The sequence below is a fragment of the Acyrthosiphon pisum genome, chromosome A1, assembly GCF_005508785.2.
Source record: "Acyrthosiphon pisum isolate AL4f chromosome A1, pea_aphid_22Mar2018_4r6ur, whole genome shotgun sequence".
Lineage (NCBI taxonomy): Eukaryota > Metazoa > Arthropoda > Insecta > Hemiptera > Aphididae > Acyrthosiphon > Acyrthosiphon pisum.
The window spans coordinates 100,411,745-100,427,274 of record NC_042494.1 but is presented as its reverse complement, the minus strand read 5'-3'; the positions used below and the strand labels follow the sequence as shown (position 1 = coordinate 100,427,274).

Sequence of the window (15,530 nt, the reverse complement as noted above, 5' to 3'; positions counted from 1 at the left end):
TCATAAGCATTTCCCCCCTGAGCACGCCCCTGACCTATAAGTATTAACACTTTTCAGCTATCTATCTATGATGGTATGTATTTAATGTGTAAACGTGTAAAAGTTGATCAGCCCCCCCCCCCCCCGAAAAAAATCCTGGTTACCCCACTGATATAAATAGGTTCGTGGTATAAATTAAAGGTCTCGATTACACGTGTAGTGAACTACACGGGTACCCGTGTTTTTACGCAAGACGAGGTTAAGGTCCGTGTAATAAAAATACCCGTGTATACCCGTGTATTTAAATATCCATGTATTTAAATACCCGTGAGCTAAAATACTCATATATTTAGAACTCAAATACAATTGTATTTCAGTACTTTGCAGTTCTAACTTAACGATTTCTCCACTTTCTGAACTCAATATGACAGAGCATATCATATTATATTGTGTTTTTTAAGCAAAACTTTTAGATATTCATAACATACTTAAATAATAGGTAGGTAAGGAATCGAGGGCTATACAATTTATACAATTAATAAATAACCAATTATTTGAATATACATAACGTAGCATAAAGTATTTTTGAATTCTGAATTAATATGCAATATACACGGGTATTAAAAACACGGGCTTTAATATAATTTTTACCCGCGTGCCCGGGCTCCGTGTACCCGTGTATTCTATTACCAGTTCACAACCACGACCCCTAGTATAAATATAGCCTAAAGTTAATTTAAATATTTTGTAATTATCATTGTGTTAAATACCTTATCAATGATATATGTAATAGTTACAATATTCTTTAAATTTCTTTAAATGCTTATAAAATGTATGTGGTTTTATGCTAAACTTTATTTTTCAATTCCAGTAAAACAAACGAGTATTCATTTTTCAATCATTATAAGGTTAACTGCTTCGGGATTGAGCGTTAAATAATGTTTTCTTAAGCCACTAAATAATTTGCTTATGCAAATAACCTTGATGAATTTCGTGGACCAACTTGTGAGAAAACTATTGTATTAAATTATTTATCTTTATGAGAACATACATTGAAAAAAAACTAAACAAAAATCAAAAATTTCAAATTTCTATCAATATTACAAAAATATCAAACTCTTGAAAATTAGACATGTCTAATCAAATAGTAAAATAGCAAAATACAAATGTAAGTATAAATATTTAGTAAAATATTATACATTAACTCTACAATTATTAATTTTTGAGTAACAAGTTACAACAAGATAACAAAATTGATTTTGACCAAAACTCGTATTGTGTAAATATTGTCATTTTTCTGTAATTTTTTTTTAGGTTTTCCCATTTATTTTTTAAATTATATACTTTTTAACCCTTCAAAATACCAATTATATATAATTTGGTACCAGAAACCACCCTCAAAGTCGAAGCATTTTATTACACCCAATGGTGTCCAGTATCCACAAACGGCACAAATAAACCAAAAAACACACACATCATTGTAAAACCAATACATTCATCGGTCCGTTCTGAATCTAAAATAGTAACATTAAAAATGGCATTACTTATTCCTTATGGTATATGGTATATTTAATATTTATATGTTTGTTTTCATACAGTAATTTATTAAAGATTTATAGTTTTAAATGTACATTTAGAAAACATCACATTTATCCATTAATCATTAGTCACTCGGCATTTAAGTCATACTTATATTACCTAATCCATTTAATATTTATATAATATATTTAATGTCATATTTTTAAATTAAATAAACAATTAATTTTAATTTAAATGTTTCATAATATAAAAATATATTTTCATTCTTCCTTAATTATAGTGGAGTGAATATTAGAAACCTAACCACTAAAATATTAAAGCTTAATCTTTATTGAATTTATTAGATTAATGTCAAACTGGGTGAACCTAAAAAATAATTATTGAATAAATATTATAGAATATATAAATACTTCAAATTAAATTGAATCAATTAATTAAGAAGACAGTAAAGATTTTTATTGAGCAAAAATATAATATTAATTTTTCAATGTTTAAAATAAATGCAGCCAAAGCACCAAAACATTTTGTAAAATTATGATTTACTTCAGGAATTAATATTCTATGAATACACTTTTAACTAAATAATTACGTAACTGAAAAAAATTGTATATAATAATTGATTTGATTATTACCTCAAACAAAATAAAACCCAAACGGTACAAAAAATAATAATTACACTTTAACAATGGGGAGCATTAAAAACATTGAAATGTGTTGTACCTAATACCTAAATTTAATATTTAATCAGTAGCTGGTAAATCAATATTTTTTTTACATTTCACGTATACATCATGAAGAATAAATATTTTTACTCTTCAACAAATACATATTTAGGTACTATACCTAACCTTTTTTGGATACTAAACAATTATTATAAAATTTTCCAGACATAAAAAAAAAAATTTAGTTATGAAACAATAGAATTATATATTACTTAAACCCATAATTACAGTATAATAAGTGTAGGATGGATATAATAGTTGACCTTTCGTAATATATAATAATCAAACTTAATTTATAAATATATTTACTGCAATAGCGTGACCTATACTTTTTCATAAAAATATTATGATATTATATTAAATTAAGACAAATTATTCACGCTGGATGTGTGGTAAAACAAAATATAACTATAAGTAAAGGGCGAAGAATAGAGAAAACTATTTTGGACGGACCGACTGAATCCGCTGTTGCACTCAATCTCACTGATGTATACAAATCACTGACTCTCGAGTCTCGATGATTAAATAATAAATCCAATTAGGGCAATACTCAAATAAATTAATAATTCATCTAGTGTAAACGACATCCAGGCAACGTTGCTGGATGGTAGAGGTCGGGTAGTCAAGTATAAGTTGACATTTCAATAAGTATTCGTTCGTTAGACCATTGGCGACGGCTGAGGAGAGATTTAACACGCGTAACACGCGCGGGTATACGATTTTCAACCCATGACAAAAACGAGAGAAAAAAATCCACCCTTCCACAGGGCTTATCCCCTTTGTATCGTAAATCTCAGAGAGAGAATACTAATACGATAAAAATAGAAATGTCAAAAAAATAACTATTTTCGCTTTCTAAATGCCAAAAATCGTACAACTAACATACACTCAAAGGTACCATCTGATATTAGTAGCTACGTTGTATTTACGTTGTATATTATACATTTTTTTCATTTATTTAATTAATTAATTGTTTCAAAATAGCTATTCAATGTTTTTATAAAGTTCTAAATTTACAATAAATACAAATAAACACGAATAACCGAAGAAATATATTTTTTATTAGTTGTTTGGTTGTGGTCTTCGGGGCAGCTATATATCCTATACCCGGTAAGCATGGTCTTAGCCTCAGTTTACATCATATTCAGTTCGCGTTCGCCATCCTGCATGTCTGTACTTACAATATTATTATCATTGCGTATACTTGAAATAACTTTTTTAATACGCCCGCGCCCACGTCTCGACTTGATTATAGTACCTATCTGTAACAGTATGACACATCTATCTCACGTGACGACGGTCACGGGGGTTGTGTTGGGGTGGGGGGTGGCACCACCTTTCTGTAAACATAATATATTATAATAATATACGCATAGGTGTAAAACAGTGGTGAGAAAACCGAGCGAGCGGGGTGGCGGTGTTGCCGCGCGGTTTGTCAATGGATGGGACGGCGGCAAGTGGTGGCGGCGTGGGTGCTCGTGGGCCACTGTGTTCACGCACACACACCGTGCTATAGCACTGTCTGTCGCGCGCGTTTTCGGCTCTGATAATAATCGATATCGTGCCGGGTGTGCGGCGGCGGGGAACGGCGCGGGACGAGCGTGTTGGGGGAGACCGCCGGTCGGGTGGGCGGGGCGGGCGTGTATGTGTGTGTGTGTGTGTGTGTGTGTGTGTGTGTGTGTGTTGTACGTGTACTAAGCCGTGTGCGCGTGCGTTTTTCGCAGACCCGACGAACGGACGGCGGCCGAACGAACGAACGAACGAACAAGCGGCGCTGGTCGACGGCAGCGGCGGCGTCTGCGACTACCGCGGTATAAGGTCACTGTATATACGTATATACCGCGGAGGCGGCGGCGGCGGCGTCGACTACGACATACGCGGGCGCCGGCGGCGGCGAAGTCATGGACCCCAGTGTGCTTTCAGCGATGGACCGGGACGCGCTCAAGAAACAGATCGAAAACATGCGCTACCAGTCCACAATGGACCGATGGCCGCTATCCAGGAGCATACAGGCGTGAGTACTTTACTCCCACGACACATAATAATATTATATTATTTAGTATAAAATTTACACCATGTGTTAATATGGTTATAATAGTATAATACGCGTGTAATATCATTACAATAATAGTACCTATCTATATATTATGATATAACGACGATCATATTGCGCGCGTCCGAATCAAACAACAAACGCGGAACAGTACATAATATGAAATTGTATTATAGTATTAAGTTTTGTTTTTGGCCGCTTATAATTGTATCGTTATCATAATCATCGACCGCGGTTCGCGCGATCAACCGAAAGCTTGTTACAACCATAGTATACCAGCCCATCGTCGCCACACGCGTTTAAAAAAACCTTCTCTCACGCTATGCGCCTCATGTACTCGCGATCATAACATATATATAATATATATATATACACAATATACACATTATACGTGTGTGCATTGTGCAGAACACCATACCGCCCGTGACGATAATATTAAATTGTAACAATAATTATTGACGATAACATTTTGTCATGTCAACGACTGCCGACGACGCCTCTCGGTCCGACCGCGATGATATTAATATTTTTTTCGCTTCCATTCGAGACAGCCGACGCCACGTAGAATATTAGCTGTAAAGATATTATGACGGCGGCGGCGGTGAGGCATACTTTTCGCGCGCCCCGTCTACAGCGGCGGCGACGGTCGCATTTTTTATTATTCACCCGCGGCCGTCGTTTTCCACGATCGCCACACTGCAGTTAAAACTCACGCCGGCCATATAGGTGGCCGATCTACGATCATTTAAGAGTGATACGCGGTAAGAAGGTGTGTACACCTCGCGGATATTTCGTATAATTTTTATTTTTGAAACGCATTACACACACACCTCACGTACTTCCAGAGGTACGCGTCGTTGTTGTGCAACCATAACGATACAATTTTCTGCGGCTTGCACGATGGTTATAATACATCGACCACCAACTGCACTCTGCAGCAAGCATGTAGTGCCGCATTCCCATATCTATACGATTGTAAATATAGTTTTTATTTAATAGTTATAATATAAAAGTACAATTATTTTGAATATAGGTAAAATATTATAAATATAATAATATATAGACCACAGTAATATTTGTAGCAGATAATGTAATGTTTGAGTATTACAATATTATAATATTATGCACAGATGTCGTGAACCTACTAAGGGTGACGTGACGTGATCGTATAGGACTCGGCCACCCCTCCTTTCACCACTTAGACAGGGTTTATACATATGAAATTGTAATATTTATCCCTTTTGCATATTTATCAGTTTGATCAATCTTTCTCCGACTTTTCCAACTTTCAGATTCCCTAAATACGACATTTAAAATAAGGATATTTTGAAAATGCTTATTTTGCCTTTAAATGCTTTTGTTTATTACCCAAACTATTTTGTTTGATCTCCAGATATAGGTACTAAATTGTGAATAAAATATCAACACCAAACCTATAATAATCGCCAAATTAATACCTTTAGGTATTTAAAATGCTGTTTAAATGTTTTAAAAATTATGGCCTTTATTCGAAGACAAAATTATTATGAACTATAATAAACAAAACCAATATGTATAATCTAGATTATATATTATAATATATGTATAATTACTTAGCAAAAAATATTTTTAACAATGTATGTATTTAATATCTAAACTGTTGTTAATTATCCAAGTAGGTAGCATAAGTCAACACTATTATATAAATAATATGATATCTATAAGAGTTTAAATACCTATTGAGATTTATGTTATAGGTGGATTATACAGTTTGTTTAAAGCATTTTACTATTGTTATATTTCTTGAAATATTCCAAATTAACAATATACAACTTCTATTATAGTATTATTGTACAACAAAAATGACTTGTTATTTTAATGTAATTGTTATTAAAGATACTAACTATAATAGGTACCTATGGTACCTATACTCTGCAGTATTATTATTCAACTCCAACAAAAAAGTAAGCTAGTTAATAGTTTGTTGAATAATAAAGTATGAATGTATGATGTAAATCAATACCGAAGAAAAATAATTAAAACGTGAAAAAGTTATTTTTAAAACTGTTTTGAAAGACATTTTTTAAATATTTGTACACTCTTCAGTAGCTATAACATGATCTTCATTCATAAATATTATATAGGTATTATTTGTATAACCCGGCATCACCAGAAAAAAATGAACAAATACAAAATACAGTGCTGTTATATAGGTGTATATTGGTTTTGATATACCTCAGTTCACAGCTCGGTTCACAGGCTAATCGGCGTCGGTATATCTCGTTTTGTGAACTAATTCGACTGAGATGGTTGGCGGTCGACGGATTTGATATGTCACTTGTTATAATATTTACGAACGTAGTTAAAAACTACTCATTAAATTTTCTAAATATCTCCAACTCCTAACGAAAATCTCTGAAATTGTCTTCAAAACTGAATGGGTATATAGTTTTTGAGTAGGTATATAATCTACAAACATAAATTAATTTTTATGCATAATATAGATTATTATATTATATAAAAATATTTTTACTTCTGTAACCAATGGTAACCCTACATAAAAACAAATATTAAATTTCCGTGGTCCAAAACAAATTTCTGTGTAAGCCTCTCCATATAGGTCACGCCAAATTAAGCTGTCAACACTTCCCGAGTCTCAAGGAATATGTTTGTAAAGTTTGGTATCAATTGTATAAGTGGTTCCTTAGAGTAACGAGTACTAACAAACGCCCAATATTTTTTATAAATGATAATAGTAAGAAGAAAATAATCAAATTGTAACTTGATTTAGCTGAAATAATTTATTTTTATTCTATTTTAAACTCACCTATAAACCTAACAAAACCTTTATTAGTCAAACTGTTTACTCGTTGTATAAATTGTCATAGCTTGTCTTAAATATTAATAAATTGCATAATACCTATTCCAAATCAAAAATTCAATAATTTGTAATATCTTTGAGGTATAACAAATATTTTTGTTCCAATATTTATTTTATTTTTTGAAATTTTTCTTCTTATTGAAATTTATTTGTGTTTAAAATAGCATTATTAGTATTTAGTATACTTCTACTCTAGTGATTTTTTAACATTGCATGGTTATTAATTTAACTATTTAAATTAAATATGTATATTGTAATACAATGTAGTGTAAATTGTTAGGTAGATAGGATAATATTATATTGGCACCCACCTTAGGTAATCAATTTAGATAAAATAGATATTTTTTAAACATAAACAGAAACTAATTATTCAGAAAAATGTTCTTATGCGAATGGATATCTATTATTTATTTCAACAAGTATCTAAACTTAGTATAGTTAAACTGGTAGTACTAAAGGCGTACAATATTCAACAGCTGATCTTTATATCCTATCCATCTATTTTATTAGAAAAATAAATACATTTGTAAAACAACTTGACTTAAATAAATAATTTTTTTTTCGTGTTACTAAATGTATTAATAAATAATAATAATGTTCTATAGAAGCATGAAATCAAATTGTATAGTTCCATACTTATAGAATCAACTATTCCCAATCAACAAACTTCATGAAGTACGAATTATAATATGTATATAGCAAATTCTAATTTACATATTTAATCTGGGTTATTCGTAAAAATGGTACACCACAGGTATAATAATTGTATGTTTTTATAATTAGTTGATATTACGTTAACATTATAATTATCTAATATATAAAAATGCTAATTACTAGACATTAGTTTGTTTTAAAGAAAAGTATTAATATGTTATATTGCTTAAAAACAAATATTACTTGATCTGTTGTTAATTTTGTTACCTATATAAAGTCATCAATTAGGGTGATTGAATTGTATTTATTTCTATTTATTTTGGTTGTCTTTATAAGCAGAAAACAGTTTTTGCTTAATAGTTAATATTTTAGGTAATAGCACAACATGTGATATATTGTAGAGTGTATGGCTTAAGAAACCACAAGACTAGTAGGTTATTAATAGAGTGATACACCACTACTCTAGCCAAACCTTCACCCCTGTCTGAGAAACACATGTTATTATTTCTATAACATTTTTAACGAATATAAAAATATTATTTTTATATTATGTACTTTTTAAATTTAATAATAAAACTATTAAGTGATAGAGTCATTCAGCTGTATATTTCAATAAAACTATGTTGCATAAAAGTAATGCTGTATATATTCTATTATAGGCTATAACATAATATTATATCATGTGATGTTATGTGCACCAGTAAGTGTAGTGTGACACGGCCATCGAGTAAAATACGCTTTGTAAACTGTTGATTCACGTGATATTTGACCTTTTTTTGAAATGTCACTTGAAATACTTTTCATATTCTCTTTAAAAGCAATATCCATTTAATATTTGCAACTCATATGATCGTGGTAAATAGCACTGGTAGTTACTACAATATTGCTTTGGCTAAAGTAACACTACAGTTAATAATGCTTTCCCTTACCCTATTCGACAGGTTAACAGAAGATCATTTAAAAAATTATAAATGCATTTATTATGGGTAGAGATAAATAATTAATTCAACCAATTTATAATATTTAAATGTCCATATTTTAAAGTTGCAGATATTTTAAAGTATGCAAATCGTATTAAAAGAGATATGGCGAGCTTTTAGTTTAAAACTATTTATATTCACAGCTACATTCTACTACCTAATAATAAAAAAATACTGTTTAACTGTATAAGATATAAGACATTGAAAAACATTTTTATTTTATTAAAAACGAATTATGTTTAAAAGTAGTAACTACATGCTCTTATTTAATAAAATTTTAATTGCGTATGATCCGTTCATATATTGATTCTTTGTACCTATAGACTATGTTCATAAATAAGTATCTAATAATCTATAGTGCATGCCTATAATATTAGTATAATTGTATTATCAATCAATTCGAAATAAAATGTTGATAATATTATAAGTTTGTGATGTGTAGAAATGCTATGCCGTTAATACACTTTCAAATCAATGTAAATTACATAGGTATATTAAATAGGTAGGTAGGTACAATATACGAAGCAAAATATGGATACTAGGTAATGTATTTCGAATGCTGTTAATTTAATTAAAACTGCTTAATCTATATAATCTGTGCACTAACTATTAATTAAAATTAAATATTGAATTTATTTAGTTTGTATAACCTAAATGTGTAATAGAATAATGATAAACTATATTAAACTAAAAAAATAGTAATAATATTTTCCGTGATAAAATGTGTTTATAAAGATGATGTAATGTTTATAATCTGATTAAAAATTTATAAAATAGTATATTAAATCAGAATTCACAATAGTACTTATATTATGCTGAATTTACTGTTTATTGATATAATTTTACTTTAAAAATGCACGTTTTTCTGTCGCCGACCTATTTGTTACACTTAATATATAGGTAGGTACCTATGTACAATATACCTATCTCTTATAAGCTATAAGGATACATGAAATAATCGTAGGTGTAGTACTTAAATAAACAATAACAGTATGACGTTTATGACTCCACGTATCCATGTGTATAATGATTAATGAATAATCGTCATTATTCTAATTCAGGATAATGTAAGTATAACGCTGGATATGTGTGATAAATTATAACTGATAATAATATATGTGTGTAATGAATAAAACTCCGAGAAGCATAATAATTATTATATAGATTTATATCGTAAACAATGATTATGAAAACCATGCTTAGGTACTTATATTATGTAGGTATAATAATAAACAATAATAGATGTCTATATAATAATATAATAGTAGTATACACCTGCGTAAGTTATAACTGCTAAGTGCAAGTAACGTGAGCGAATGGATACCAAGTTGAAAATAAGGGAGGTGCAAGGGCTCATATATTGTGCTGTGTAATTTATTTCTGACTAACTTCATCTGTAGTATTATACTATTATATTATAACAATAAGATACGTAAAATAGCTTGATTATCCTACGAGCGCTACGGGTTCAGATAAAGTTTAACTAGATGAAAAGCCATCAAGTCCATTGTACTGCAGTGATTTTCGACAACACTCCAGAGTGTGCCCACACTAGAACATGATACTTTAGATAGATGATCAAAAATACATTATCTCGCAAACGAAATATATAATATCATTATTTCGGTGATTTGGGTCGGCTTTCACGTTTACCTATATACAATATACATCCGAGTAAAAATGATCACTGTCGTCATTTCATCTCAATACAACATCTGAATCGTATTGAATAAATACAATATTATGGCGGATGATAGATATCTTCGCTCACACAAACCGGTACCGGATGTCATTATGGAAATATTTTTATTTTGATCTGCTAAACCTTAAAAAGATTTACTCGCTGTAATGTAAAAGCATAATTTATATAATCTAAAGATTACAATATGCATAATGTATTAAATTTATATATTACATAACACACATTAATATAATAGTATCATCACCTATATAATTGTTCCCCACTTATAGAGAAATATAAATATAATATAATAAATAATAATGCATATACCTATCTTTATTTTGTGATCTGGACATTATAGCTCTAATATAAAAATCTGAGTACCTACATAATAATTAAAATTACACACAAAATAAATAACATATTTTATAAATTATTAGATAACATTTATTTACATTGAAATATTAAAAAATATAAATACAATTAATATTAAAATATTACTCGTTACCGTAATGCCTCGTCAAATACAATATATATATTAATTTATTTCTCTCCAAATGTATAGGTATTTAATCCTGATTTCCCTACGACTTTTACATCGTGAAAATGAAACGCATAATTAATCATGTGTAAATATAGTCTCTTTATATGTAACAAATAATCCAACTTTCTCAAAGATTTGTCCCTCTGGCTGCAAGTGTTTGCAGATCTCCCCTCTTCATTTTGAAATACGAAAGATTTCAATATTGACATATTTCTGTTATATTACCAATATCTAAATATTCAGGCTCATCTGTTTGCTGGCTCTCTAATTTTTGTTTCTTTGATTTCATCGCTTTTTAGTTTATTCTTTTCCCTGATTTTGATGATATTGTTAATTTTTCGTACCTAACAGACGCTCTTCGTCTGATATCAGAAGTCACTTTCAATCCATCTCAAAATTAACAAAAATGTCTAATACTGGTTGCCATGGTAATTATTTGACAAAACAATTTTTAAATTTATTTTGTATAAATATAGAGGTACAAATATAAAATATACGGACTTTATTATCCGATTTGGACTGGGAAAAAATAAAAATAATATATTATACAACATCCAGTTTATTTTAGTTTGAGTGTACTTCGGCTCACTGGGCAATTCGTTATCGGTGTACCTTGTATGACTAATTCGACCGAGATACGAATTCCTTCTGTGATAGATTGGATATAGCGCTTGGTAAATTTCGGTTCAAATGAACTTCATGAACACTAAAATTGGTTAAGGTTTACCTCCGAGTAGAAAATGAACAAAAAAATTAAACAACGTAGATTTTTAACACGAGGATCTCACTGCGCATTGGTTTCATAGAAAATTGTTTTAAGAATCTAAATAGATGGCGTCACTGGTTTATTTCTATTTCATTGCTCAATTTTCTGGGGATATGTGTTGGATCTATAAAACTATATACTTAAAAAGTTAAATGCAGTTCCGCAGAGATCTATATAAATTTAAAAAAATCACTTGGCAATAAGATAAGAAGTTTTAGATACGAATATCAACATTAACGCCACTTTTCAATATTTTAGTGGTTACATTTAAAAATAATATCTCCTAGTTATTATATACTGGCCTATATACATGGCTGATGGCTACATTATAACCACGGCAGATTATAATCTACCGTGATTATAACATAAGGAACCTCTGTGGAAAATTTAAAATACCTATAGACCCAGCGGTTTGGTATATGCGTTAATATGTTATTTAATCAGTCAGTTTCTTCTTTTGTAAAATTATTTTCATATTATATTATAGATTATAATTTATTATACTATTAGGTATCTATTACGTATATAACAAACAGCTGATAATTTTCGTATATTATACGATAAACGCGATGGTTTCCAACCTTTAATATTTGTCTATGTCCTATATTTATCTGAATAACGTTGTTTAAATTGCAACCACAACAAAGTTATTACATTTTAGTCAAATAAAATATATATATTTGTTATAAATTGTAATATACGAACATATAATTTGTTTCATTATTTTATGTTTCTTCAAAAAATTGTAGTATTGGTTTGAATTCAGAATTTAATCTTCATCTGATATTTAATTTTTGAATTTATTATTTAATCAAAATTATTGACAGTTTACAATCTTAAATATAATTTATAGTTTAAATGTAAATTAAACATGTCTTGTCAAAACACGAAATATGTCGAACTATTTTCTTATCTAATGGTTTCGAATTCTGGATATAATATAATTTATGCATGCTTGGAATATTTCACACGGTACAATTTCACCGCATCTTCTAATTAATTATTTGAACTAAATGCTAATTGTTCAGAATCTCAAATGTATAAGTACCTACCTATATAACCCTAATATAATAAAAAAAACTAAATATCTACAGTAAACATTAAATTTGTAAATAATTACGTACAACCTAGCTACGTCCCTACCATTTAAAAAAAAACAGACATAACCTAAATCGCATACAACAATAATTACTAATATCGTATTATATAAAACCCTATATTTATAATATATATTATTCATGTGATATTTCAAAGTGTGCTTTGTCACATTGATATTATGAACGAAACCTATCACAACATTTTAACGGTTTATTAAATCATAATTTATTCTGTCAATGTTTCGGTCAGTTTGTTTTTACCACACCCAGGTAGCTGAATACGAAAATCATTGAGTACCTACTTAAGTCAAGTTCACTTGGTCGATATTTAAAAGTAATGGTACTCACATTGTTAATAAAATTCATCATAAAATAATGATTTAACCACTAATTGTATCTATGTAAGATAATTTTTTCATTATCTACATTGCTATTTTAAAATTTAATTCTAATAATATTTTTCAATCTTATAGTTATTACCAAATAAAGTATTATTAGTATCTAGATAAAAAAAAATTGCATTCGTATGTCGTATCTATGCAGGTAGTCCTTGATATTTTATTATTAAAATAATGGTTTTTAGACACGTCATGTCACATACGATCAGGACATTAAATAAAAAATATTTCAAGAGTGTATTTGTTATTGAGTTATTGTGCTGTATATTAAGTCAGGTATTCAGGTGTGTGGTGTGCAGTACCATAATAACATACTATTTAAAATTTGAAACTATAACAGAAAGTCATCTTAGTGCAACTTGCGTTGAATGATGAATGGATTCGTGAATGATGGCGGGACCAAAAAAAGTTTTAGTGAAAACATAAGTCAGACTGAGAAAATATGGTTGAAAAATATATCTATGTAAAAGATTTACCAAAACACATTAAACATGACATGCGTGTTCTTGTATAAGGAAATGCGTATAAAGTCGGCACGCGCGATGAAAACGGTTTTGACATATATTTTTATTTTTAAATTGCAGGCGCCTATATAATAATATTATAAATATTGGAATTAAATTTGTTTTGTTTATTTTAACTGTTTTCAGAATGAGAGAGTTCGTCGAGGAAAACGAAAAAACTGATCCATTAATCCACGCTCCAGACAAAAAGAACAACCCTTGGGCGGAAAAAGGGAAGTGTGTAATAATGTGAACGATTTTTTTTACACACTCAACTCGGCGCTGCCGCCGCCGCCGCCGCCCACACAGCCGTGCCACGCTGCCCTGTCGGCATTGGATCCGGTCAAACTTACATTTTCTTTACATTTTATTAACGCAATCATTTATTTTTTATTTGATGAAAAATATAAAAAATAATTGTAATACATTTCCAATATCGTGTATTTTTTCGTTTTATTTTGAATTATAAAAATACATTTTTAATAAAAATTAAAAAAATTATAACATAAAAACGAGTATTTTAAGGGTAATTATATAAGCTCAATAAAATATAAAAATAATAGTCTTGGTTTCAAATATGATAATTTAATTAACTAGGTAGGTCGATAATAGGTAGGTAGGATGCGTGCGCGCCTTAACGTTATCAATTTCTGTGTGAGTACTTAACGATAAATACGTCTTCGTCTTGTTTTTTGTTTGTTTTTCTTTCTTAATTTTTAGATTAAATCTTATATTATATAATTTTTATCTTTAGTCACATTATTATTCTAGTCACTGTAATTAAGCCCATCTCAGGTATATTATTTATATCTCGTATACCTATATATTAATATTATAATTATAAATATTTATAAATATTAAATACTATATTAAACATGTATTATACTTTTATTAATAAAATAATTTATAGCTAAGCATCAACAATCATCGTATAATGTCGGCCACTTTTTTTTGTAATCCATATTGCAATAAACCTGTAAGGCCCACCGAGGTTACTATAATAATAATACTATACAATATACACAGTTAATGTTTTATCCGAAATATATCCTAATTCCTCCCCCATCCGAGCTTAATTATATGAAATTTCGCGTCGTGACGTTTCTATAAGATTTTATACATTTTTTAAAAAAAAAAGGTAAGCCTGTCTAATATTTGTATAAATTAGAGTGTTAAAAAAAACAATTTTAGTTTACTATAATTAATTTTTTTTATGTAGTACATTTTTCTGGTAATATTTATGGGCACCAATTACGTTGTAAGTTTAATATTTACTATCTATAACAAAAACGTTGTTTTATTTTTTGTCGTCACTATATATATATATATATTACACTAATGTATTATATATTATGTCATTCGTAACACGTGCGTATGTTATATGCAATATGCATAATATATTATATTATACATGTAACGACGATTAAAGGATATAATGTATAATATATAATTATATATGTATATATACATAAACATAAGCAGAGTGAACGTAATACTATAATATTGTTCTGTATTCATGGGAAATAAAAACAACAACGATTCAGCATTTGATTTAATTTTTAGAAAACATTATTTCGATTTTACTACTATTATTATATTGTATTGCCAAAAATGTCTGTAAATATAAATATGAAATATAGATGTTTTTGATCGATTTTCGATTTTTAGTTTTGTTTTGTCGTCGTTGTCTTTTTCATGTTCAAAGTATTCCATCGTGTTAACCTACACACACTTGTGTTATTAAAAACGCATGC

General features: G+C 29.2%; 1 protein-coding gene across 1 annotated transcript in view; it reads left to right on the top strand.

Moving 5' to 3' along the window:
* Positions 1-14,903, top strand: part of LOC100161117 (guanine nucleotide-binding protein subunit gamma-e) — a 20,232-nt gene extending 5,329 nt beyond the window's left edge. Inside the window, exons 2-3 of the mRNA XM_001947801.4 lie at positions 3,965-4,254; positions 13,924-14,903. Of these exons, the coding sequence (XP_001947836.1) occupies positions 4,142-4,254; positions 13,924-14,029 (219 nt within the window). The 5' untranslated portion in view covers positions 3,965-4,141 and the 3' untranslated portion in view covers positions 14,030-14,903. The remainder of the gene's footprint in view (positions 1-3,964; positions 4,255-13,923) is intronic.
* Positions 14,904-15,530: the final 627 nt, after the last annotated feature.